Source organism: Pempheris klunzingeri, chromosome 5 (genome assembly GCF_042242105.1).
Source record: "Pempheris klunzingeri isolate RE-2024b chromosome 5, fPemKlu1.hap1, whole genome shotgun sequence".
NCBI classification, from domain to species: domain Eukaryota; kingdom Metazoa; phylum Chordata; class Actinopteri; order Acropomatiformes; family Pempheridae; genus Pempheris; species Pempheris klunzingeri.
This window is the reverse complement of record NC_092016.1, coordinates 17909054-17934436: the sequence shown is the minus strand read 5'-3', so window position 1 is coordinate 17934436 and position 25383 is coordinate 17909054. Positions and strand designations below refer to the sequence as shown.

Sequence of the window (25383 nt, the reverse complement as noted above, 5' to 3'; positions counted from 1 at the left end):
GGCTGAACAGTTTTTTATTGGCATCTATTGAAACCAAAACCTAAATGATTGGATCTATTATATATATATACACACTGAATTGCAAGATTAGTTTTTAAGGGAAAAGCATATGTTTTAAATAAGTTAAAACATATTCACATTAATTATTAACTGAGTTCATAACTTCTGTTGAGTTTTATAACAACAGGAGATTAGAAACGGCATTGCCGCTGATGTTCAGTAATAAATATATTTGACAAATGAACATGGGATGTTTTTACAGTACCATTTGCACATGTATTAATAGTGACAATAGAACTCGAACTGGAAAAAACACATTATATATACACAACATTGGTGTGATAGGACAGCCATCCTGACTATAGTATGTGGGATGCACCCTGCTATGAAACTTCTGTCTTGGTAATATTTGGCACCACTGCTAGAATCTTTTCCCACCCTAGCAGAAGCTCACTTTAACTCCTCCATCACAAAGCCAGGTGATTATCTGTCAGAAGCAAGCCACAAACAGAAGTTTATACTATGTACAAAACTATTCTGTAAGCCAAGCATGAACAGAAGTCAACTTGTGCTTGTGAAAGCACGAGACAGGCTGTGTCATGCAGGTATTTTCTTGCTTTGTCTTTTCAAATCGCTTTCATACAGCTATCTCGCTTAGTTTGTCAGGCTAGGGCCATGCGCTGCGGTTGTTCTAGGTTGACGCGAAATGTATCTAGAAACCGCGAAGCTAATTCGTCATCCACCAGTCGTCCGTCACTGGACAGCGTGACTGTCATCATCTGCTGGGTGCGCAGGCTCTGGTCTTCCTCACACAGTCGCAGTTCGGTCCTGGAGGTCCCGACGGCAAGGATACACGCCTGAGGAGGGTTGATCACGGCGCTGAAGCCACTGATGCCGAACATGCCCAGGTTAGATATACTGCCACCGAGAGAAATGGAGAAAGGAGGGAGGGAGGAACGGGGCGAGAGGAGAGACAGTTCATATTACATCTTTAGTCAGGGGAGAAAACGCATAAAGATTAACTAAGCAGACATAATGGTGGTTCTAAAACCAGCCCCTTGATGCAAAAAGGAACATTACTTCTCAGAGTGAGTGAATAAAAAATAAAAAGGCAAATTAAGTGTGTAAATATAATTGGCTGCGAACATCTTCTTTTACAAAATAGAACACCGATCAGTCAACATTAATACAACAGCACCAGCCTCCAAATCTCTCTTTAAATGTTGTGTCTGGTGAGCAAGACTGACCCGGGGGCAGTTTGCTGTTTGCCTTAATGAGAATTATAGCTCAGGGGGATGGAAAAACGAATAGAGGAAGGGTGTGCACATATATCCTCAGGAGGACAAAGCGGGCTGCATCTCTGTAGGAATTCATCGCTCCTGCCTGACACAGAAACCCCATTTATGTCTAAATGACACCATTAATTCTAATGAGTTGAAAAGCCTCCCTTCCACTTTTCTGCAATTGATGGCACTGTAACTGATGGTACTTGTCGCCCAAGACCACATTCGGATAAGGCCAGCATGAAATGTAGTATATGCATAATGTATTGACTATCTGTGAAACCGGATTTAAGTCATACTAGCAGAAATAAATGATGGTTATCTTATCACTGAGCTACAAAGGAAATTGTGAAATAGAATTAGGTGTTAGAGATTAAAGGGCCACTCTTCCCACACAAAAACATTTGTTTATTCAACTGACAAAACTGACAGTTATACTAAAGACTGAAGAGGGAAGACTGGAAAATAACATTCAGTTTTAAAATGTCTTTCCATACGCCTCTTCTTTACCCAAAAGATGGATCGTCAATTTTGAATTCTTGAATCGTTGGGTCTCTCTCTTAATGCAAGAGTTTAGTTTAAACCTGCTCTTTATGGAAAGTGCCTTGAGATAACATTGGTTATGAATTGCGCGCTATATAAATAAATACTGATAGAGCCATTGATTGATGTGTGTCTTAGGCCTACCTGAATGAGCCTCCCTGGTACTCTTCAGGCAGAAGTTTCCCATCTCGAGCCTTCTGAGCCAGTGCCTGTGGAAACATTACACGCCATTCAAACTCTTAAGCTTACTGTCAGAGAAGAAAAATCCCAAGCAGCTTGTTAATGATGAATAAATGCACACATCCTATGTGACATACAAGACAAAACCACTATCCAAATATTTACAAATACGTGTGTTGATATTACCAAAGCTCCTGATTTATCTATGCAAACAAACACACACAGTATTGGATATATGCAGCACACAAAACTTTATCACGAAAGCTCTGTCTTTTTTCATTGGCCTTACAGCAGTTAATCAAACCAACTAAAGGTGTAAAATAGTGCAAACAGTATTTTACAATGAAAAACTACAACTGGCATTGGATTCACAACAATGGGTCTACAGTCATGATAGCAGCTTTCAGGCATATCAGTAAAAGCACACATTGCTTTGAGCTAAACGCTGAAGACAGCATTCTTCAAATGACAGTGCTAACATGCTGATATTGAGCAGGTGTAATGTTTACCATGTTCATCTTGATTTAGGGTGTTAGCATGTAACATTTGCTAATTAGCACTAAACACAAAACATTGCTTAGGCTAACGTTATATTTGTTGACAAAATGAAAATGTGATGGTAGATGTCAGGGGATCACCCTTTAATTCATCTTGAGGTGGGGCACCCTTAGATTTCATGGCAATTCTTCAAGATATTCCACTCATAATCTTCAAATGTCAAACCTCATGGTGGTGCTGGAGAGAAGGTCAGGGGATCACCACAGTCAGTGGGATTCATCCTTTTGGTAGCATGAATGCATGTCCAACATTTTGTGCCTGCCCATCAAGAACATGTTGAGATATTTCACAGATGGGTGAAAACTTTGGCTTGCTCGTGGCGTTACAGGAATAGTCAGGGGATCACCAAATTCATTAGAATTCATCCACAGAGGAAAAATTAACTAAGCTATCAATTTGGTATTATGGTTAATAATTAACTTAATATCTAAAAACAAAGTTACCATATTGATAACTAGTTGAAGGATTTTTGAGTTCTTGACAGAGTAGAGGTTGGCAGTATTTGCTCTTGTACAACATTAAAGAAGACAGGATGTGATTTAAAACATTTTATTAAAACATAAAGTCAAAAATACAAGCAATCTAACTAACCTAATCTATCTGTTCATGTGAATATGCAAAAGAAGGTAAGATGTGGGACTACAAAAAGGTGGGAGAACCAAATGAACGCCGTACAAAATGGCTGCCAGACCCCCTGGCATGTGGGTCAGCGAAAGACAAAACTGACCTAAACTGTTGCTGTTAGCTTTGTCTCTAGGTCGAGCCCTATTTGTAAAGCATGTGTATGATAAAGGTGGTAGCTGAGGAAAGGATGGTTAGTTGCATGCAAGACCTGTGTCTGTCTGAGCAAACTACTATCAACTTAACTTTATCGCTACACAACAAACTACAAAAAAACAAAAAGTGATCTCTGGAACTCTGAGTTCTTGCGGCTCATGGCTGTAACGCTCCTGGTAACCAGATGCAGAAAAGCATTCAGATGTGCTGTCAATGTCCGATGGATTATGACTATGAGGTGCTGTAGTCATCATCTGACCTGTCCCTTATCAGGTCATATTTCTGGGCCAGAATTTCTGCATATGGCAGCCTTCTGCTTCTATTTTGGTCATTTCTATCCCCGGGCAGCTAGCGTCCCTCTATGTCTGTTTCAGAGATATGGAAGCCAGGTGGCTGTGAGCACTGTCTCTCAGTGGAGGCTGAGAAGCTGTCTTCATTCCCAAGAACTCAGGGTCACGTGGGAAAATTTCATATCCTCTGAGAGGAGTTAACCTGTCAGTTCAGGAAGGGTGTGAATCAGAGTAACCAGAATCACAATGGATGAATGACTGTGGTGGGGCCGACCGCTCTGATTCGAGCCTGAACAGTTCCTCTTTGTGTGTGCAGAGGTCTAATTCTGCTGTGTGCAGGTCTTTCTTATTAGCCGTGTGAACCTCATGGGGGAGGTGAGCATTTTGCGCTCCAAGAACTTCTATCTCCTTTTCTACGACTGCCTTGCTCTGAAGGCCGAGGTCAAGAGCAAGCATTTTAACAATGAGCCATTGGATGCAATCTGTGCATCAAACCTGTCATTTAGTAGTGAGTTTATCTCTTCTGTGCACTCACTGAAATTCAATCTGTTGATGAATTCAAAGTAGCCAAGCTTTAGGCTTTGTGTTGTGGAAGAAATAAACTGCTCTAAACTGGGGTTCTCCATTGTTATGCTTAGAAAGGGGTGAAGTTGTCAATACGACAAAGCAGAGTGATTGGCTGTAGTGTTGTGTTGGCAGACACCTTGTAGTGTAGCTTGGACAGCACACTAGCCTAACTAAACAATGTGGTGGCCTACACTTGTGCACTTCCTGTGGACGATGGGTAGCTACGGCACCTTCTAATGGATCTGGTGGGAATAGCAAATTGGCGCCAACAAAGGTTAACACAGGTTAACACGAAATATGTTTGCTCACCAAAATGTTAACATACACTATGCAGGGCAGTGACAGTCAGGGTTGTCTGTTAAAGTTGACTACAACACGCAGCAGTAACAGCTGGGTACTAAACTTTGTATCACAAGGCTGGTGGCACACTGTGGCTCTCTCAGGCTCTATTTCTTAGTCAGGCTGAAATACACAGCAAGTAAAAGCTCTCAATGTTCACAGCTATCAGGGAAGCACTTACAGCAAATACTGACAACTTGACAAGATTGCACTGAATATGCGATATTCAAATATGTGTGATCAAACATAATAATCAGTGTTAGCATTAGCTTTAGCATTAATTCACTGTAACACACTTTTACAACCAACTCTCAAATTGCTTTAGCTAGATTTAGTTAGATCAATTTTCACAACAATGCACATGTTTGTAAGTATAGCTGGATGTGTATTATTGTGGCAGACTAGTAGTTAAATTTGAGGACCCTTGATGATTTTTAAAGTTTATCAAAAATGTAGGTGTTTTGCTGAAAATGAATATTGCACAATTATGAATAATTGCCAACAGTACACCACCTCACATGGGGCACCAAATAATGTTGTCTTTCTGGTGTGCTCCTGTTATTTTAGAAGATCAGCTAGCAGACTTTGAGTCATACCTGCTGGTGCTGAGAAACTTGGTTCAGGCAGGGCTTCATGTCACGCTGCCATGCACCAGGTGCAAGGCTGAAGCTGGGCTCCAGCAGAGCCCAGGGGGAAGAGAGCTAAGGTGGGACTGGACCCTGCAGGGTCCAGACCAAAAGAGAGCCTGGCAAAAAAAGAGAGCTGGACCCTCAGGGGTCTAGATGACAAGTGTGAGGGAGAGAGCAGTGGGGGAAGTGGTCCCGAGGTGGGTTTAGCACATATCTGGGGAACTAAAGGACTCTGGGAAACTGAGTTTAGAGAGGGAGCCCTCTGTTCAAAAGAAAAAAAACAAAAACATGTAGTCCTCACCATTTCTGGTGGGCCAGACAATGCCATGTTATTCATTACATTCTGCTGTACTGACAGGCAGCCAAATCTCGTCTATCCTAACTAGCCAAGTAACCACAACAGACTTCTACTTTAGATGCACTTCTTATCCAGTGAAATTCTCCCAAAGTGAAATCCTTTCAGTCACATTTTCACCTTTTGGTGACGGGCCATGGGGGGCAATATTCCGATATCATGTTAAAGAAATGATTAAATGTCCAATAGCAAGCACAGAGATAAATGCAAACTATCAGACTGTGCATGGCTAAAATGAAGAAAGGAAATTGTCAACACCCAGAAGGCAGATGAGACACCTGGTGAGGAAAACTAGCTCATTACTGGTCTGAGTCCCTGAATTCTAGTTCTACCAGAGCTAGAGTGAGAGTGACAACCTTGGAAAAAATACAATGCATCTGTCTGGAAAGCATGTTGATGGTATTTTCTCTAGTGTAAGAATGTACACATGCACACTATCGACTAGACCTTCGCGACGAAGCATTCCTGAGATTCTCTTAACATACACAGATCAAATATCAGCTTTTTAATCTCTTACAGGAAAAGCAGTGGGTGGCAAAGCACGTTTTGAGGGCTTAATTGGACCGCAATGTCCGCTGTGTTAGTGCTGATATTTTAGTGCAGCTGTTGTGTGCGTATGTGCGCCAGTTATGTAATGTTTTCATGGAGTGATTTGATTGCTGAGCAGCAACAAACATTAAATGATTTGACTGAAGTAATCAAAATTGTTCAATAAAGACAGCATATATAAAAAAATGCTGTTCACAACAAAGATGTGAACAGAAGGATTTCAATTTTTTTTTTTCAACATATATTTTGGTATGTTGAAAAAAATTTATGCATTATTTGATTTAAACATACACTTATTTCATTTACTGTAGAATAAACAATGTATACAAATAAAACAAAATGAGGCACTCAAAAAGGAGAGAGAAAGGTGTGTCAAATTGTGCTGAACTAATTTGTGAACACAAGTAATCTATACAACCACATGCTGAGGAGGCAACACATAATTTCACTGCTAGTTTTGCAAACACTTAGAGTACAGCATTAGTGTGTCAGGATGTCTTTCCAGACAAACAGGCAACACCTCACAAGGCTGAAACCATCACATCTATCGCAATATCTGTTTGAATGGATTTACGCCATTACAGCATAGTCATACAGTTGTGTTCAAAATAATAGCAGTCCAACATCACTAACCAGAGCAATCACTGTTTTTGGTAGAAATTATATTTCTACATGGAAAATACCTGTAGATAAACATGTAGAAAACCAACAGATCCAACAGTCATGTCATGCATGCTGTTGATTATGTGTTATTGAATCATTAATTAAAAGGGGCGTGTTCAAAATAATAGCAGTATGGATTTCAATTAGTGAGGTCTTTTATGAGGTCATTTATTCTGTGAAAAAACAGGTGTCAAACAGGTGGCCCTTTTAAGAACAAATGCAGCAAATGTTGTACATGCTGGTTATAGGGCATTTATCTCTGAAAATCTGAGTAAAATGGATCGTTCCAGACATTGTTCAGAAGAACAGCGTACTCAACTTTTTAATTAAAAAGTTGATTGGAGAGGGGAAAACATATAAAGAAGTGCAGAAAATGATTTTCTGCTCAGCTAAAATGATCTCAAATGCTTTGAAATGGCAACCAAAACCAGAAAGACGTGGAAGAAAATAGAAACTACCATTCGAATGGATGGAAGAATAGCCAAAATGGCAAAGACTCAGCCAATGATCAGCTCCAGGGAGATCAAAGAAGGTCCAAAGTTACCTGTGAGTACTGTAACAATTAGAAGACGCCTATGTGAAGCCAAGCTATCGGCAAGAAGCCCCCGCAAAGTCCCATTGTTGTAAAAACGACATGTGCTGAAGAGGTTACAATTTGCCAAAGAACACATTGACTGGCCTAAAGAGAAATGGCACGACATTTTGTGGTTTAGGGGCCGCAGACAGTTTGTCAGGCGACCCCCAAACACTGAATTCAAGCCACAGTACACTGTGAAGACAGTGAAGCATGGTGGCGCAAGCATCATGATAAGGGGATGTTTCTCATACTATGGTGTCGGGCCTATTTATTGCATACCAGGGATCATGGATCAGTTTGAATACATCAAAATACTTGAAGAGGTCATGGTGCCTTATGCCGAAGAGGAAATGCCCTTGAAATAGGTGTTTCAACAAGATAACGACTCCAAACACACCAGTAAGCGAGCAGCATCTTGGTTCCAGACCAACAAGATTAACGTTATGGTGTGGCCAGCCCAATCCCCGGACCTTAATCCAATAGAAAACTTGTGGGGTGACATCAAAAATGCTGTTTCTGAAGAAATGCAGTGGAATTGTGGAATGTAGTCCAATCGTCCTGGGCTGGAATACCTGTTCACAGGTGTCAGAAGTTGGTTGACTCCATGCAACACAGATGTGAAGCAGTTCTCAGAAACAGTGGTTATACAACTAAATATTAGTTCAGTGATTCACAGGAAAGCTAAACCTTCAAGCATTTTTCAGTTTTTACAGTAAATGTTTGAGTTTGTGAAGAGAAATGCAGACACTGCTGTTTTTGTGAACAGCCTAATATTCCTTTTTCTTCACTTTCTGTAAAGTAATAAACAAATTTGATGCATTTTTCCTTATGTTTTAATTTGGAATAGAATGTGCAGTGTTCCCAATGCATTTGCGTGTATGGAAATAAAAGCTATTATAAGGATTTTGAGCTTTACTCACTTTTTTAAACACACTGCTATTATTTTGAACACAACTGTACATGCTGGAATCTGAGTCTGAAACCTAATTACACACCCAATCACTCCCTCCCTCAACAACTCTCGCAGACATACTGTGTGTACTCCCTAAAATACCACCCATGTTCTCACTCCTGCTAGGGTGAAATTGGTACTGTCACTACAAATATTACCATACTAATACTACTTCAGCCACTGCCACTGCAACTACTATTACATCTGCTACTGCCACTATCACTGCTACAAATACTGCTGCTGAGACTGAAATGTGATGAACACTGTTCAGGCTAATACTGTGTCATTATTTTGATAATCAGTCTTCCAGCACTGTTGACAACACCATTTTATGCGTTAGGGATGAACAGTGATGAGTTTTCCATATTTGTTGCCAGTAGCTGTTGGATTAGACACCAAATCTTCACTGAGACATAACAGGCATAAGTATGGACCTTGAACATCTAGCTATATTACAGCCGGTCACTGCTGGTCTGAGACATTACATTCATATTACCCTCATCCTGCGAAAAGGATCTGTTCTGATCTGATCTGTGAGTATGTGTTTGAGATTAATCATCGGGTGTGTGTCAGTACACGCCTATCAGACTTTGAGAGTATACTCATGTGTTTATGAATAAATGCCTGTCCCCAGCTGCTTACTGCGAGCAGGAGAAAGAACTGACCATTGTTGCCTTGTACTCCATCTGAGGCCAGGGACAGCTGAGACCAGCAAACCAAAAATCTAACTATCCAAAACATAATCACTTAGCTACAGATCTATCCAGTTGATCTGAACCTGCTATCTATACAAAAGATCTGTTGGACAACAGGAGAAAAAAAAGAAACAAAAAAAAAGACTACTTTGTGCGCAATACAGTTCTAGCGAAAAGGCCAGCACAACTCTACAGATGCCCACAGAGCTTGCTTTCCCATACGGTCGGACTGCAGCCAAGTCTCGACTCCTTTATCTATTCCCACGTACAAATCAACAGCAAAATGTGCCAACTCCAACAACAAGCTTGTTTTTTTTTTACCTTAGCATTAGCTGAGATCTCCTGGACGCCTTTGTTTGCAGCATCCTTGATGATGGGGGTAATGAGGCCCTTGTCAGTCGCCACTGCGATTGAAATGTGGATTGAGTCAAGTGCACGCGGTCCATCACCAGACCAGGTTACATTCACTTCTGGCATCTCCTAGGATAGAAATGTCAAATGTCAGCCCAAGTTCTGGCAGATATAAAAGAACTCAACTACGAGAAATGATTATCATATCCCTAACACTAAACATTAAAAAACATTATATTACAAAAAAAATTGGCAAATCATTTATCAATATGGTGGTTAATTTACACACTTAATATCAGGCAGGTAAATCTAAAAAGCAGCTGTACTTTACCGTGAGTTGACCTAAGTGTAAGTAGCTTCTGTGGCTGATTTGGTTTCAGCTTTTTTACAAACTGGCCTCAGAAGCCATTTCCTGATGTACTTAGGTCAACTCAAGGTAAAGTACAGCTGCTTTTGCCAATTTTCTGGTGTTACACAAGTGAATAATACACCAGTTTAGTGCAGAAGCCTATCCAAAGAGGTATTTTGGCCATGTGAGACATTGTTCTAACACTAAAACTTAGTGTCTGGTCTTTGAGAAAGCCATGTGGTGCTTTGGCATTTTACACTCACATTAACTTGGAAATGTACACATTTTTGTTCCACATTCCTCACATTTGCTGTAACACATGCACCAAACAGCCAGGTTTCTCAGCTGTTACTTGTATAGCAGTGTTTCATACATATCTTCCAATAGTTAGCGCTCTGCAATGTTGAGCTCCCATGATAGCTGGCATGTGTTGATGTTAACCACCCAGATAAGATAGCTGAAGATAAATGTTTGGTGAATGAAGCAGGGTGTACTTGAAATAAAAGAGTTCTAAACCATGTTGTCATTTCAATGTAATTGTCAACACATATTGAGATGAAATACCTCATGATTGTGTTAAATGTGTGTAGATGATAGCCAATGGTGTTGAATTGTTGTTGCTAAATTATCAGATGACCACATCAACACATTCCTCAAATCACCAGCATTAGCATGTATCTTTTATGCCATAAACATGCAGATTTTATCTCAGATTTAAAGACATAAAGGACAAGATACTTTTATGTGAATAACCACGTGCATTTATAATGCACGTGCTTAAATTACAACAATGAAGTGAGCTGGAACAATACTTACTTTAAGTGTAACAGCAGCTGCCTTGATAATGAAATCATTAACGGACACTTTGATTTGTTCTGAAAAGACAAAAAAGAGAGTGGAATTCAAGTTCTGATGATACTCAACAAAAGTAAATTCTGCTTATTACCACGATTAAGGCTGTGAGATGGTTGGACAGCTAATACGAGGTGGTCCTAACTGCCTAGGCAGAGCAGGTCGACAGATATGGGGTGACAACAATTTGACACGTGTGCATGTTTTCTGTACAAGACCTGTATATCTCCAGCTGATCAGAATCTGTCCCTCTCTGTATGACTCAGTGACTAGCATTTGCTCCACTCCCCACTCAGGCTTGGCCTGGCATTGCTGCCAACTTTTACTAGTGTCCATTAGTGCAGTACCAGACAGTTATGAATGCTGTGAGCGGGATGATTAACGAGCTAACCGTGAAATCGCGCTGCTCCTGAACAATGACGGTCCACAAAAACAACCGGGGAGAGAGAATCCCTCAGTACACACACAACCTCGCTAATAGGTCTGGAATGGCCGTTCCATTTCCTCCATGACAGACACAGGACCCAGAGAGATTTACTGTTTGTTTGACAGCTAGGCAAAGTTGAGCTAAATAAAGCCAATTCCGTGATAGCATGCTGAACTAAATGTTTAAAAATAGGAAATTGACAAGGCAATCTTGCTATATCAACATGAAAAATGGCCCAAAGTAAGCATAGGTTACAGTTCAGGAATCCATGAAAAGCAGCTTGTGAGGATAAATATTTTCTCGGCTGAATGAAGCAGAATTTCTGACAAATGACTGCTGAGACACATGAACAATGCGCCCTCTTTCTGGTTGTGGTGTAACTCTGCCCTCATCTTCGACACGCACATCCTGATGGGAGTTGCACAACGATGTGATTAGCTCAATAACAGTTGCTAGTGAGGGCTGTGAGGCCGAGAAAGTAAAAGAACAGCTTGCCAAAACACGGGCAAGACACTGCTAGTATTTCATTAATGATTCAAGCTCTGCCAGGCTCAGTCCATACATACAGTATCATCAGAACAGTATACATCCTTACCAAAAGCTTACAGATGGACTGAGCTCCTTTCCTCTGGCTTACATCGCCCTCACACATATCATTTTATCCAGAGGCCTTTAATTCTTTTTTTATGGGCTTTTAATCCTTTTCTTTATCTTGAATAATGTTATTTGTTGCAAAAGGTTCACCAGAGAGCCAACACACTAAAGAATCAATTTGAAACACTTTGGACCAGAAAAAAATGATTACTCTGGTAGAGTACTTTACGGTCTTGCAAGTACAAAATGAAACCTCACTGTTAAGAAAACAGCTTCCATTTCTGTGATACTTTGCTACTGAACTTGTTTGCTGATACAGTTTGCAGGAGTAAGAAATTTCAAGCTTGAAAAGGTAGCCACCCATTTTGTAAACTTGAGAAATTATAGATTAGAGTTACATGCTATGTGTGTGACTAACTGTGGGTGCCTTATTGAGATATGACTGGTCTGATGTTTTAATGTGTGGTGTGAAGAAAGAGCAGATCAGATCAGTGTCAGATATGGATATTTTCAAGATCCCACAATGCACCATTAAGCCCTCAGGAGGTGTCTGGCAACTAAATCTGATTCATTTCATAACCCATACGTGCGAACGCTCACCCACCCACACCACCTTCTTAGACACAGTCTTCATCTTTTCCAAATGGTAAAGGTGTGTGTATGTTGGTTTGAACCAGCGGTACACGACTACCCTGACAGAGAGGACATGTAGCAGAAAAAAAGACTGTCATGTGAAAACCCTGAAATCCACATCTTCATGGAAAAGTTTCCTTTTAAATGTTACTATCAGCCATTCAGTGGAGGACACGATACTAACATGCATGTAAAGAATAGTCTAATTAGGGCTGAGCATTTAAAGCAAACATACTATTCGATAGTCACTGTGAACTATTTGAGGATTTGTTGAATATTGCTGCCTCAAGCTAATTAAAGCAACAAAAAATTGGAGAGTGTTTGCGCCCACATCTCTACAGAGACCTGACTTCATCTCAGGGCCCCAGATCAAGCTACTCACGGGCGTACCACCAGGAGCTGGTAAAAACAAGGGTGTATATATTTTTGAAACACGATGATAATCACATAAGCTATTCGATTTACTCCTTCAAGGTTTTGTGCTGTTACCTTTGGCCAGGTCTTTGCGGAGGAGCATGACGGCCGCCATGTCACAGTCAACCGAGGCATACGCGTGGGGGATGGTGGTCTTCGATTGCGTTAGTCTTTGAGCGATCACACGGCGGACGTTTGTGGCTGGGATCTCTGTGAAAGTGCCCTGAGGAGGACAAGGAGAAAGAAGGCAAAGTAAATAATTGAATGAGGACAAAAGGGCAGGGAAAGAAAGGACAAATGATAGATGTATCTTAGCTGTCACCAATCACTAAAAAATGCATGGGGTTAAACATGTAAAGATGCTATTGACAAGCTTATTACAATGAGTGAAGGATTGGTTGGGACAGACTGACTGATAAAAAATGTGTGCATATTATTACTTATTGACTCAGTGTGTATGCTGGAAAATATGACCTATTAATGTCAAAGACTGAGACTACAATTAAATATGATGTAATTAAAGGAAAAAAGGGCTATCAACAAGTCTGGAATTCAGCAATAAACAAAATCCTGTTTGTTGGTTGCGGTGTTTGTGGTGTCCCACAGCTGCACCAAAAGAAATTGAGCAATTAACAGTTATCTGATATGTGGGTGACAAAGACAACTATCAGTAACTGTACTCTATGTGCTCACAGGCAAACAAATTAATACAGACAAGAGTCAATATGTCAAGATGATTACATCAATCCCATCAGTCCCATTAGGGCTTTGCCATAAACAAAAAGCTTGAAGATGGGTCGTGGTCAAGTGTTTGTGGCCGTTGATATCTTTACTTTCTAAGCACTAAAGCGGACACTGTGGTGTGGAAGTGTGTTTGTGAGCAACAGAAATGGTACGAGGAGTTCCTACCGGGGCTCCTGGTTTCCCTGGTACAGAGAGAGGTGGTACGTTGGGTCGGCTGCCCGGGGGTGGAGGGGTAGCTGCCGGTGTGGGGGCTGGACTCGGAGTAGCCGGGGCAGCCATTGCTGGGGTTGCTTTGGGGGCAGGAGTCATCTTCAAGAGATTCAACGCATCTCTGTTAAAGTAAAAACAAACCAAAAATTATGTATGGGTGCATCATTTGCTATAGTAGCTTTAATAACAATAAAACATACACACTAATTTAATATTTATCACAATATATACCAAATATAAATGCTCACTTTCTGATGTTTTCCTGCTTCACTAATACATCTAGGCTGGCATGCTTTATAGTATAAGCTGTTTTATCCCAAAGTAAAGAGCAGCAACACTGGTTTTAAACTTGTGAACAGGCCACATGATACTTTCCATTATGGAGATAGATGAAGGAAGAGGAGGAGTGATGTGGGTGAAATCAAAGGGGCAACAAACTGTAAATATATCTGAACCATTATGGACTTATGGACAGACATGCTTGGACAGACATGCTTCAACATTGCATGGACAGACATGCTTCAACATTGAGAACATGGGAAAAAATGTTTCCCAGCTTCTTCCAAAATATTTTGCAGACTGTAATAATGCTTCTGTGCCAAGTTTATTCGGGTTCATCTTTGTCGAACTATTAAAGTAAACTGGCTGATTCTCCTGTATGTCCTTGATGAACAGATCATTCATTTCTGAAATGTATCAATGGTGGCCTAATTTTTACTGTGAAAAACTAAATCAAACATCTTTCACTCTGCATGAAAAGCACTGTCAATTCTTCATTTAGCTTTGACCATTATAAATCTATGAAACAACATTGGCGAAGGCTATGACAGTACAACAGTGCATTATTTACCCATATGCACCCACTCGACAAGCTTATGAGGAGCACTCTGCTTGTTGTATCTGGTTTGTATTTGTGTCAGGCTTGTAGAGAGAGGTAACCTTTGGTTATCCTCTGGAGGATGGGTGTCATGAGAATCATTTGCTAGTCACAAACAAACCACATCAGGGTAAGGTCAGGCAGGATCGGGTGTCAGCTGCAGCAAGGGACAAGCTTGTCCAAAACCTTGGCTTCATTATCCTTCCCACTTGGCATGGGCATCCCTTAATTTTTGGTGCAGACACCTGGTGATACGCTTCATTATTATTCTTCTTTCTACCTCAAGCTTACAGACAAGAAAAGCCAGGGTCATTACTCTTTAATTGGAATTATATGATGAGGAACGTTTCTCTGTTTAAGGTCTCCTCTACGGCTACTTTGTTCACATTCAGTATACTTCTCATACATCAAATTTCTGCTGTTTCATGAAAGGTAATAGGGAGTGAGGGAAGGATGATATGATTTGGGTCAGGATACAGCAGACTGCTATACTGTGTAAAAAGAACGGTAAAGAAGAAGGGAATCAGGCTTCACTAACATATCTGCCCTGGATTTTTTTTTCACCCATTAATTTTGGTCTTAGCAGCAAAAGAGTTGGAGGGGAGGGGGGGGGCAGGTATCAGGTGTGGCTGTGTGAGGCTCTCTGGTTCCAGTTCAGTGCACCGGGGTCCACCTACCCACACGCATCCAGTCTTTTGTGTGCAGCAGCTGCCTCTGACCTCACCATGTAGCCTTGAACAGTCTGGGCCCCACAGCTATTTTCTCCATGTCTCTCTGGTAGCTTCATCTTTTTACTTCCTCTAGCACTCTAGCTCCTCCCTTTCCCTCACCTATAAGAGTGTTTGTTTGTTGATGGGTGGAGGCAACGTGGAAATCCCCCTCAGCTAACCTGAGAGGACCACATAGGGTTTAATGATTACACACTGCCACATTCAAAAAAGGAAAGGAAAAAAAACATCATTTGAATGCTTGTAAAAACAGAGCAGAGCAGGCAGATTAACAAAAGGATAATACAGATGAGTTGTACAAAACCTGCCTTATTCTTTAGTGAGAATGTGTTAGGGATATCCCATATAAATTCAAGAGGAAGTAAAGACAGCAGCCCGTGGTGACTATTTGACGATGACACCATAGATACATTATGTGTATGGATGGCATGTGCTATTCACACTGACCATTTACACCTCGACCAACAGCCAAGGCAAAGGAGCCTCTGAAAGACTGGGAGTAGGTGAGCAGAATATTAAAAAGGGAAGGGAGGCAGCTCTCACATATGCACATCGACACACATGCGCAAGGACACAAAATGAGCACCAAAACTACACACATGGATAAACTTTGTCTTCTGCTGCCACCTAGGACTGGCTAAGATGGGAGAAACCACCATAGTGGGCGCCTTTTTCATCCACATTAACCAATGCAATGTATGAACAGTCTTAAATAATAATGCAAGAAATTCAAACACTGGTATAGTTTTGCAATCAGTGTTGCAGCAAAAGTAACACTTTTGTAGGGAGACAATATACAGACTGACTTTGACACATAACTACAATGCAGTAGCATTATTTTCTAACAGTTCTTTCTTTCACAGCTTTAGGTATAAGTCTAGTAATGTTACATTGTGTTCTCTCTCACCATAAATGTATGTATAGTTTGTATGCAAGTTCTGATTAAGTGAATCATTCAAAGGAAGTTTTAACTTGAGCTGAAGTGCAGCTCTGGTTCAGTACATATCTGAGAGCCAGGGATCAAGAAAGCCTCTCTTATTAATGAATACCTGTGTTGGTCAAGGTCAAACATGTCATTAAACTACTCTTGCGGGCCAGCCCACATTGCTATTTAACCCCTTTTGGTGAATTCTGCCATTTACAGTATTAAACGTCTACGCAGGTGGAAATAAAAACTGAAATAAATAGCGATGCCACAATTCATACAGCACTTTGATATGTAACTACTGAATATTTACATTAAAGCTAGACTTTGTAGTCTGCTTGTAGCCAATTGCAACACTAACTATTGACTCCAAGCTGGCTAAAGCAGAGTTACAGCTTAAATGGGCTTCCTTGTTTCAGTTTTTAAAATGTGTGTCCAACTTTAACTAATGTAATAGTGCATGTTTAATGAGTGAAATCAGAAGGGTTACGGTGAGTGCTGTTCATAAAGTAATGGCTTTATACACAAATCAAAGAATAAATTGATATACTGAACGTTTAATTAGAAATGATATCCTTTATACACATCAAGGATTTTTTAAGTGCCATCCCCTCCACATAAATGGTGTTTACTCTGCATGTACAGTAATACAGTCATGTACAGTCATTCTATCTGTAGAAAAATACAAACACAAGACAACACTAGTGGAAATGGCTCATGGTGAAGTAAAACTAAATGAAACTTGTACCTGTCAGCAATGTTTGCCAAGAGGCAAGGCTGAAATATATTTTGACAATGCTGAAAACTAATAGGAAAAAAAAATAAAAAATACAAATGTGTGTCTTTGTACCCAATCTGTATTTAAACCTTGCTATGGATTACGTGACAGGCTGTGATCTCATCCCTGGTTGCGTGACCTCTGTTATTCATGCCCACTATAGAGGGGCCTCACTGGAGCAGAAGGTGGAATGGGAGGGGAACGTTTCCCTGGTTTCAGTCTTATCTGATGTGCCAAAGGACAAAGGAGGGGAAATCGGGTGTATTCTGCTCTCCTGAAGGAGCTAAGCCTATATGAAACTAGTCTCTTCAAGGAGATTTGGTTTCCAACAAGAACAGAACTGTTCAGCCTCAGAATTCAATTAATTTCCTAAGCTATAGCCTATATGCTTAGGTTCAGTTACTCTGTGACGTCAGAATGAACATCTAAACATTCAGGGCTAAAACACATCAGTCTTAAAACGTTGGCATCAACTGGCTGCTCAGGGTGTCCCAAATATAGACACTTTTGCCTTAAATGATGCTTAAATAGACCACTTGCCAAAACTTTACTATAGTTGTCAATCAGACAGCATAAAGCTAAACTCTGGCCATTAAATTTCAAAACCAACTTGAATTTTTGAGTAAGCAGCCATGAGACTATTCTAGCAAAGATTAGTGCTCTTAGCATCTGTGAATTACACAGTTTGTGACATTTAGAGCTTTGGCAAAAACATCACACCAGATCACAGATAACTTGCTGAGATTTCTTTTTTTTAAGTTGTTTTGGACACCCTACAGATTACTGATTCATTAGCAGGTTTTCCAAACTAACAAACATTTGTATTCATCTGCGTCCATTCCTGAAGTTCTGTATTCAACACCCTCAAACGCACTGTTTTTCCAAACAGAAAGGCCGCATAAAAAAAGAGAGAAAAGTACACCTTTCATTCCCGAGCAAGGTAGAGCCTTAAAAGTGACACTTTTGTGTGGTTCTTTTTGTGTGTGTGGCCTGGCCAGCAAACTTGGAACAGCACATCATTCAATTCAGAAAGGCCTCTTAGCACAGATACACATTTGTTTTTCTTAAACCTCTTCAGGACCAGAGTCTTTCATCTCCTGCCGAACCATCCCCTGCTTTCCTTCAGCATTAACCTTCCTTTCTGAAGACTCTCTGAGCTGACTAGCTAACCTTGGTGTCAGTAAGTGAATTGGTGAGCCATTCATGCAAATCTCAAGTCCAGCACGTGGTTTCAAGAGAGGTGACAGAGCAACCATGCCAAATCAAACCATCGAGATGTAATTAAAAACTGCATTGCTAATTTAATAATCTAAACTTCAACGTCTAGAAAGCATGTTAACACCCTAGCACCGCAGAGGATGCTTGTGTTTATCAACCTAGGCAAATAATTACAGCTTTATCCCAAAGGAACAAGAGACAAGAAAATCTGAAACTGCCTTTTCTCAACAGTGCTCCCTTGTTGCTATTTAGGAAATTTTTTGTCTTGAGTTTTGATTTATTATTTTCTGTTGGCAGCAAGAGAGGAAAAAAATTTATTTAAATTTGCCTTTTTTGCTACATTTGCTACAAAGATGTATGAATTAAGAGAAAAGGCTTTCTGATTTATCATTCTTCACAGTGTTTTGTTTATATACATTTCTCTTCTCACACACACATCCCAGAAAACATATGGTCTGCGTTTCTATGGTCACCAGTGGGTCCTGGAGAGTGGGTTGCTATGGTGACTGAAGTTGCCTAATGAGATTCCCCAGCAGGGTGTTAGGTGGCTAACGAGAGCATTCAATCAGATCCCTACTGACAGCAGGTGACCATTATAACTGTAAGTGTGTGTGTGTGTGTGTGTGTGTGTGTGTGTGTGAGTGTGTGTGTGTTCACAGGTTTCCATATGAGCATTCACCACACAACAGGATTAAAGCAGCTGATATCTTAACCACCATTTTTTCACTTATCCAGCTTCATTTTCATTCATGCTGCCTACACTTGGTCATAACCTGCCTTGGTCTGACTGACATCTCTTCCCTTAAGAGACACTGGTGTGTTATGGCAGCCACCAGGGGACCCTTCCAGTTTGTGCCCTTAGGCCTATCACAGTGCTAAACAAACACCTACTGTTGACACATCATTTCCTGTGTAAAACAAATGAAGTAAACTGGCAAAATGTGAGACAGTTTTTTTTTTTTTTTTACCTTGACCAGTTTAAATGATCTGCTTAAACTAGTTTTGCTTAAAGTCTGTATGTTTATGATGTTAGTATTATACATGCTTGCATTAAGGAGGGTATACCTCACATAGCGTATATAACAGGCTTTAGAGCCAACGCATTCAACCGTACTCACTCCTTGGTGATAAGTCCTCTTGGGCCAGTGGGTGTGGCCAATTTTGGGTCAATACCATGGGTGTCAAGGATATGTCTTGCAGCTGGACTCAGACGTAGCCTGAACAAGGAAGTGAGAATAAGTTACAATTCTATAGTAGTTACAGTTCAATTTCTAAAAGGCCTAATATTAACCCTGATGCCTTAAATTGTAGAAAATGTCAAATCCTTCAGTCTAGCTTATATAGATATCATAGCATTCAAATACATGATAAAAGACCTATTGCTTTGCTCAGATACCATCTTTTTTTTTCAGTTTCAGCTTTACTTGAGCCGTCTGTCTTATAATAGTCCATGCTTATCGCCTAATAATCATGCTTGCTGCAGTACACATCCACCTTTGGTCATTCACCCGTCAAGTCGATGCAGCCAATGTGCAAATCTGAATGTGCGGATGGGCTCAACGTAAAAATGTTTGCATAACAAATAGGCCCTGTTTGTTCTGTGGCAGCTCTTTTGCTTTCCACAAGAGAAGTTATTATGTAAACAGGGGTAGGTAGGATTTCACACATTTTGGAATGTGAACACAGAGAGACCCTCTTATTCAGCATGTTGGATGGCGGTAGATAATGTAAAACCCGAAACCAGCATGGTTGCACAATAGGGGATGAGCTTTAGTTTATGCTTCATGTAGCTTTATGCTACTGAACCTCACTAAGAAAATTAAGATTGTAATTTTAGATTTCTACAACCACTGCTGCCCAGACCCTCTATTTTCGCCACATTAGGCAATGAGGAAAGTGTATAAACCCGTAATCACTCTAAAAGGCTTTTGAAAATTCGCATCATTTGATTAATCTATACAGTAGACAGATATGAATTCAACTGTTGAAAAAGAAGACGGACGACACTCACGGTCCTGATGTGGCTGGGTTTGGTGGAGGGGGTTGAGGGGGAGCGGCGGGGGGTACGACTGGGGCAGCGCCTGCATGTGTAGCAGGTGGAGCTGGAGATGAAGCTGGAGCGTCTGGAGGCGGAATCTCAACCTGCTTCCAGTCCTGCCCTTCCTCCACCATGAGGGCAATCAGAGTTCCCAGGCGCACGTTGCGACTGCCCTCCTCCATCTGTAAAGAGGGTGAGAGAGGCACTTATACAGTAAGGGGAGAACATTAGCAAAAGTGGTTCAGTCCTTTCATACGTGCAACTGAGATTGTTGGAATAAAGGTGAAGGTCTCTTGTTGCATGATTTTGAAGTAACGAATAAAACAAAAGATGAAGGGAAAATGATAGTGGAGTTAATCATTTAACCAGTGGCCATTGAACAGAGGAACATTTTGAAATTATCAGGGGAACTCAGGATAAATGACATCTCATAATCATTTCATGTTCTCCCACTGTTACCTTGAAAAAAAAAAAATGCAAAACCTGACTGTGCTGGAACAGGTTCTTGGAGTGCAATGGATGTGTTTTCATGCTGTTCATAGCTGTCAGCTATTGATTCACTATCTTGTTACGGAGTAATCCAAATCCATTGCAAGCCTTTTGCCACTCTCCCCAAGCTGTGCAAGGTGTTGTTCTTCAGTCAATATTGATTAGCCTAAATGAAAGGCCAGGCACAATTCACAGGGCTGGGCTACTGCACTTTATCTCTTTGCAAAAAGGTATTCACTTAGTGCTCTTTTGCTTAAAAAGGTGTTGCCCGATACAACGAAGGAAGAAGAAGAAATGAGGAATGGCCGGTAATGGCAGAAAGATATCAGAACCTGGTTGTGCTGATATATTCAATCACATCACATAGACAAGAGATGATAACCTGCAATTTCTAACAATAAATTCACAATGAAATGGTGCAAATTGAAAGCACCATTGGTAAACCAACAGTTATCAACATACTCAAACCCCACCCCCTCCCCCTCTAGCAGGCTTGCAAAATCAAAAGCAGCACTCCAATAATCATATTCACCTAACTGGAAAGAACAGCAGAATACATGAACACCTGCGCTCACTGGTAGAAAGCGCTGCACATCTATGCTAATTCTGGGCGAATTTAGTTCAGTGTAGACAAAGTTGTCCTGCAGCAAGGTTATGAAGACACAAAGATGAAGCTGTAAATCAGCTCCTGGTTGAGCCGGTAAGTGGCACTGCCATGCAAAAGTACTCTTGTATCAAGGTACTAATGTTTAATATTTAGTTAATCAATTCTATAAATATATAAGTGACTACTTTTGATAGTCATTTGAGGCCTCTGCCCCATTAGACTTTAGGCTTTAGGGTAACTCCTGTGGAGAGCTCCTTTTAAACTACATGATGGCACTGGGCACAATGCTATACTAACCTATAGGTACAATATACTGGCAAACACAACAAGACAAAGCCCCAGATTGTCAAATATGTTAATGACAAAACCTTTAAATAAAATATAAACCTTGAACAATAGGTCTAACGTGTGATTAACATTGAACTGCTATGGGAGGTGATTGTTGGGGGTGAGTGGAAATCCGGACTTTTGTAAATTTCCAGAGATCTCTCTCTGTAGCCCCAAAGGGATTTCTCCACATGGTAGACACTAGAGATGCAATATGTTTTCCACATTGACTGTGGTATCATGACACAAGCAACATTATGGCATGTGATATGTTGTTAGACAGCCATCAAGGTGTCCGTGTGTAACTGAAGAGGAAAACATGTCCCTAAAGAGACCAAATGACTAAAAGATGGGATCCATAATTTACTGTATTTATTCTGTAGGGCCAGTTTATGGACACACTATATTACCTCCTCACTCTCCATGGTCCATGGTCCTGTTGGCAGCCGCCCCAACCCCCTACCTCCCAGGGACCCATCCACCTTGCGGGTACAAGGCAAGTGCATTTCTCACGAAATTTTTAAGTTTTGAAAACCATGACAACATACAGTATGACCAAAAGTAGTGTCATCTTCAGCGTCCTGCACTTGAGAGGTAGTTACACATAACAGCACAATACTGCTGCCATAGCAATCGGGTGGACTCTCGATCTAAAAAACCACATGCACTGTATATAGTGTGCATGTGCAGTTGCATAAATAGATGCTTAGGACACAGCAGTGGTATGGGGCTCAACACTGCCATCAAATGGTTATGGAACACACTGAAACCTATGGGAAGTATAAATAACAGTCAGACTTCAGCCTTTGCAATGTTTCAAACATCCTCTGTGTTCGTCAAAGTTGGTTTTACTTATGCTCAAAGGGGTTCTGCTGAAAAAGCCAGCAGCAAAATCCCATCTTCACTGCGAGCATGTCAAATTAGAAGAAACGTTTAATCTTCAGAGCCTTTCTGTACTCATGTCTGGAGTGATACGCCATATAAACTTAAAACTATAAAAATCTTCTAAAATGGCATGGCACCATAAAATTGTAGATGTTCATTCTGTACAATTTTCCAACAAACAAAATTAGTAATGTGTGATCGCTGCTTTTCACGTCGCGTCATCGCAGCCATTCTTTCTCTGATGTTGAATGAAAACGGGCCTATGACTGTGAAGAAAGTGAGTATGCGAGCCTGCGCCAGACTCATTTTCTATGGCAACTTTCTCACTGTGAAAAGTCTAACAGGTCACAGATAAGGCTCTTAAGGGACCTCTCGAGAGCCTTCAGCTAGGCTAATGATATTACAAGTCAGACTAGACCATTTATGCGGTTTAACCTACTTATTGCCAAACTATTAACATGCCACCATAAAAGCCCCATGAGAGTCTAAACAACTCAGTTAGAAAAGGGTTAGCCTTGACAGTTATCAGCATTCCTTCTAACATGATGGTAGTTCAGTGTGGATTCCATAAAACTCGATTATTCAGGTTTGTCTGCCAGTTGCGTCAGATCGTCGTCAAACACAGGTACCAGTTGAGTTAAGCACAGATCAACTCCTGATTGTATTGTGCGTGAGTAGGTTAATTTGTGAAAGGAAGACAGAGTTTGCAAAGAAATGCATATAAAAAGAGAAGAAAGAGAGAGGCCTAGAAAGATACGGTTTGTCTTTGATCAATAGCACATGACAGATGTTGCACAAAGAGGATTGCAGCCACATCCTTCCCCTTAGCCATGGCATGGCTAAGGGAAAGGATGTGTCACCTCAATCCCAACTGCTTTTCCCCCCCAATGAACTGCTGGTCTTTCTTAAGAGGAAAATAATAATTCAATTCAGCATTTTTGCTTACTACCTCAAAGCTCATTTTGAAATTATAGAAAGAAAGTTAGAAAAAAGACATGCTTCTCACCCATTTTGACCCAAGAATGCTGCAAGGTTAGAGAGTGATTTATACCAACAACTGTAAATCGATCCCTTGGATGACTGTGCTTGGAGATAAAGAGAGGAGGGCAAAGGGGTAATGAATGGAAAACTGACCGGTTAGCACTGAAGAATGACATCTTTATCAATTTATCAATGTATTTGTCCATCTATCAAGCCATTCTGCCACGTAATTCATTGTATCAATCACCAGCTCATCAATATTCAACTACGTTCTGATGTACTTATCAATCCATTTCTAGAGCAATATTCTCTGTTTCTATCTTAGTCGCTTTCATCTTGACATACATTTGAACACAGAGGCCAGATGTGCATATACAGTATGTAACACATGTGTCATTTCCTACAGGGTATGATTGATTGCACCCAGGGCAGATTTTCAGATTGAAGCCCTCGGGTCAGGGTAGAGCAACGCAGTTAGAGTATGATGAGATACAGTAATCTGTGTTCATGGTGCTGCTGCTTCTACCCCCAACATCCACATGCCGACATTAGCAGGATCTATCCCCTGTTCTCTCACCCCCAAGAGCCATGGGTGGAAATTGGTAGAGGGCCACAGCAGTACTTGACCTCCATAAATAACCCCTGTGGAGCCCAGGAAGTTCCGCGTCTACTGCAGCGTGTCCAGGCATTTGGCCACGGGCAGGTAATTACGGGAGCCTCTAAATTAGAAACCCACTGGGTGCTTGGGGAGCCACTATTACACCACTACGGGCTAACGCACTCTGACCCAGACAAAGTGGATGCAACATTGGCCATGCCATGAAGGGGGAGTGTACAAATCTCTGAAATATTGCCACTAGCTGCTCGCTTTCTTATTAACTATACACATACTCTATCACAGAGAGAGACAGAGAGCCAGGGGACTTATCTAATGCAGACCATCTTTCTCTGCCAGCCTCAGCTCTAAAGCCCCTACCCCCAATTCTTAGGCGGTTGCTATGGAAACTACCTCATCCCCACAGTGAGCAAAGACAAGGATGGAGTAAGGGAATGTGAAAAGAATGGAAGCATGTGGAATGAAAGGCAGGAAAAAAAAAGAAAGCTCCGGTTTATAATTGACACTCACTTAATGACATAATTATTTGATTAATTTAGCCATTTTTATGTTCCCGTGCAGAAAAAGAAAAGAGTCTGTATTGTTCATGACCAATATATCTGTCAGCTTGTTTGTGATGTGCATTTGCTGGTGCAGACTGGCCGTGAATTCATTTTGTTAAGCTTGCATAAATAGACATGTTGGCTAATTAAACCCTGCTCCCCTCGGGCTTCACCAGAATGTGAGCATGTCCAAAATTACATGGCCAGGGAACATTTATTATTAGATTAGGCGCTCTCTGTGACACAGAGCAAAGGTTTGTGCTTTTGTGCATGCATGGGAACAAACACAGCAACACTTCGCTGTCATGCATCAGTTTTTAAAATACGACAGCTAAAAAAGTGAACTTGAATCTCGCTTAAACTACTGAGAAACAATGACCCACAATCCCTCCCAATGCACATGCTGTGTTCACATCTTTTCATCTGATCTTCTCATCAGTCACAAAGCAAAAGAAGGCAAAACATCTTCATTTTTCTGTTCAGAGGGACTAACATGTGGTGGAGTACTGATGAAAGACGACTGATCGCTCTGTCTTTGGCAGCCTATTAAAAATTCAAACGACAAACAGCACAACAGGGGGGTGGGAGGAGAGAAATATTTGTCATTGAAGACAACTTGTCAAAGCTTTGCTGCAACTGTATAGGCAGAGCAGATTTGACAAGTGTAGCCAATTAGCACAGGTAACGAAGGAACCCTGAAGCAAACATCAATATCAACAAACTATACTCTACGCGAATATAAACTCATTTCTGACAATTGCTGACTTTACATAAAATACTGGCACTGGCACACACTTAAATACACAGCATTTTAATAACCTCTCCACCAACCACTTCCATA

General features: G+C 40.9%; 1 protein-coding gene across 1 annotated transcript in view; it reads right to left on the bottom strand.

Moving 5' to 3' along the window:
- pdhx (pyruvate dehydrogenase complex component X) overlaps positions 1-25383 on the bottom strand; it is a 31120-nt gene continuing 5737 nt past the window's right edge. The window contains exons 4-11 of the mRNA XM_070830669.1: positions 20069-20277; positions 19176-19274; positions 13487-13652; positions 12653-12800; positions 10474-10532; positions 9279-9437; positions 1971-2035; positions 1-918 (exon numbers count right to left, since the gene is read on the bottom strand). Of these exons, the coding sequence (XP_070686770.1) occupies positions 663-918; positions 1971-2035; positions 9279-9437; positions 10474-10532; positions 12653-12800; positions 13487-13652; positions 19176-19274; positions 20069-20277 (1161 nt within the window). The 3' untranslated portion in view covers positions 1-662. The remainder of the gene's footprint in view (positions 919-1970; positions 2036-9278; positions 9438-10473; positions 10533-12652; positions 12801-13486; positions 13653-19175; positions 19275-20068; positions 20278-25383) is intronic.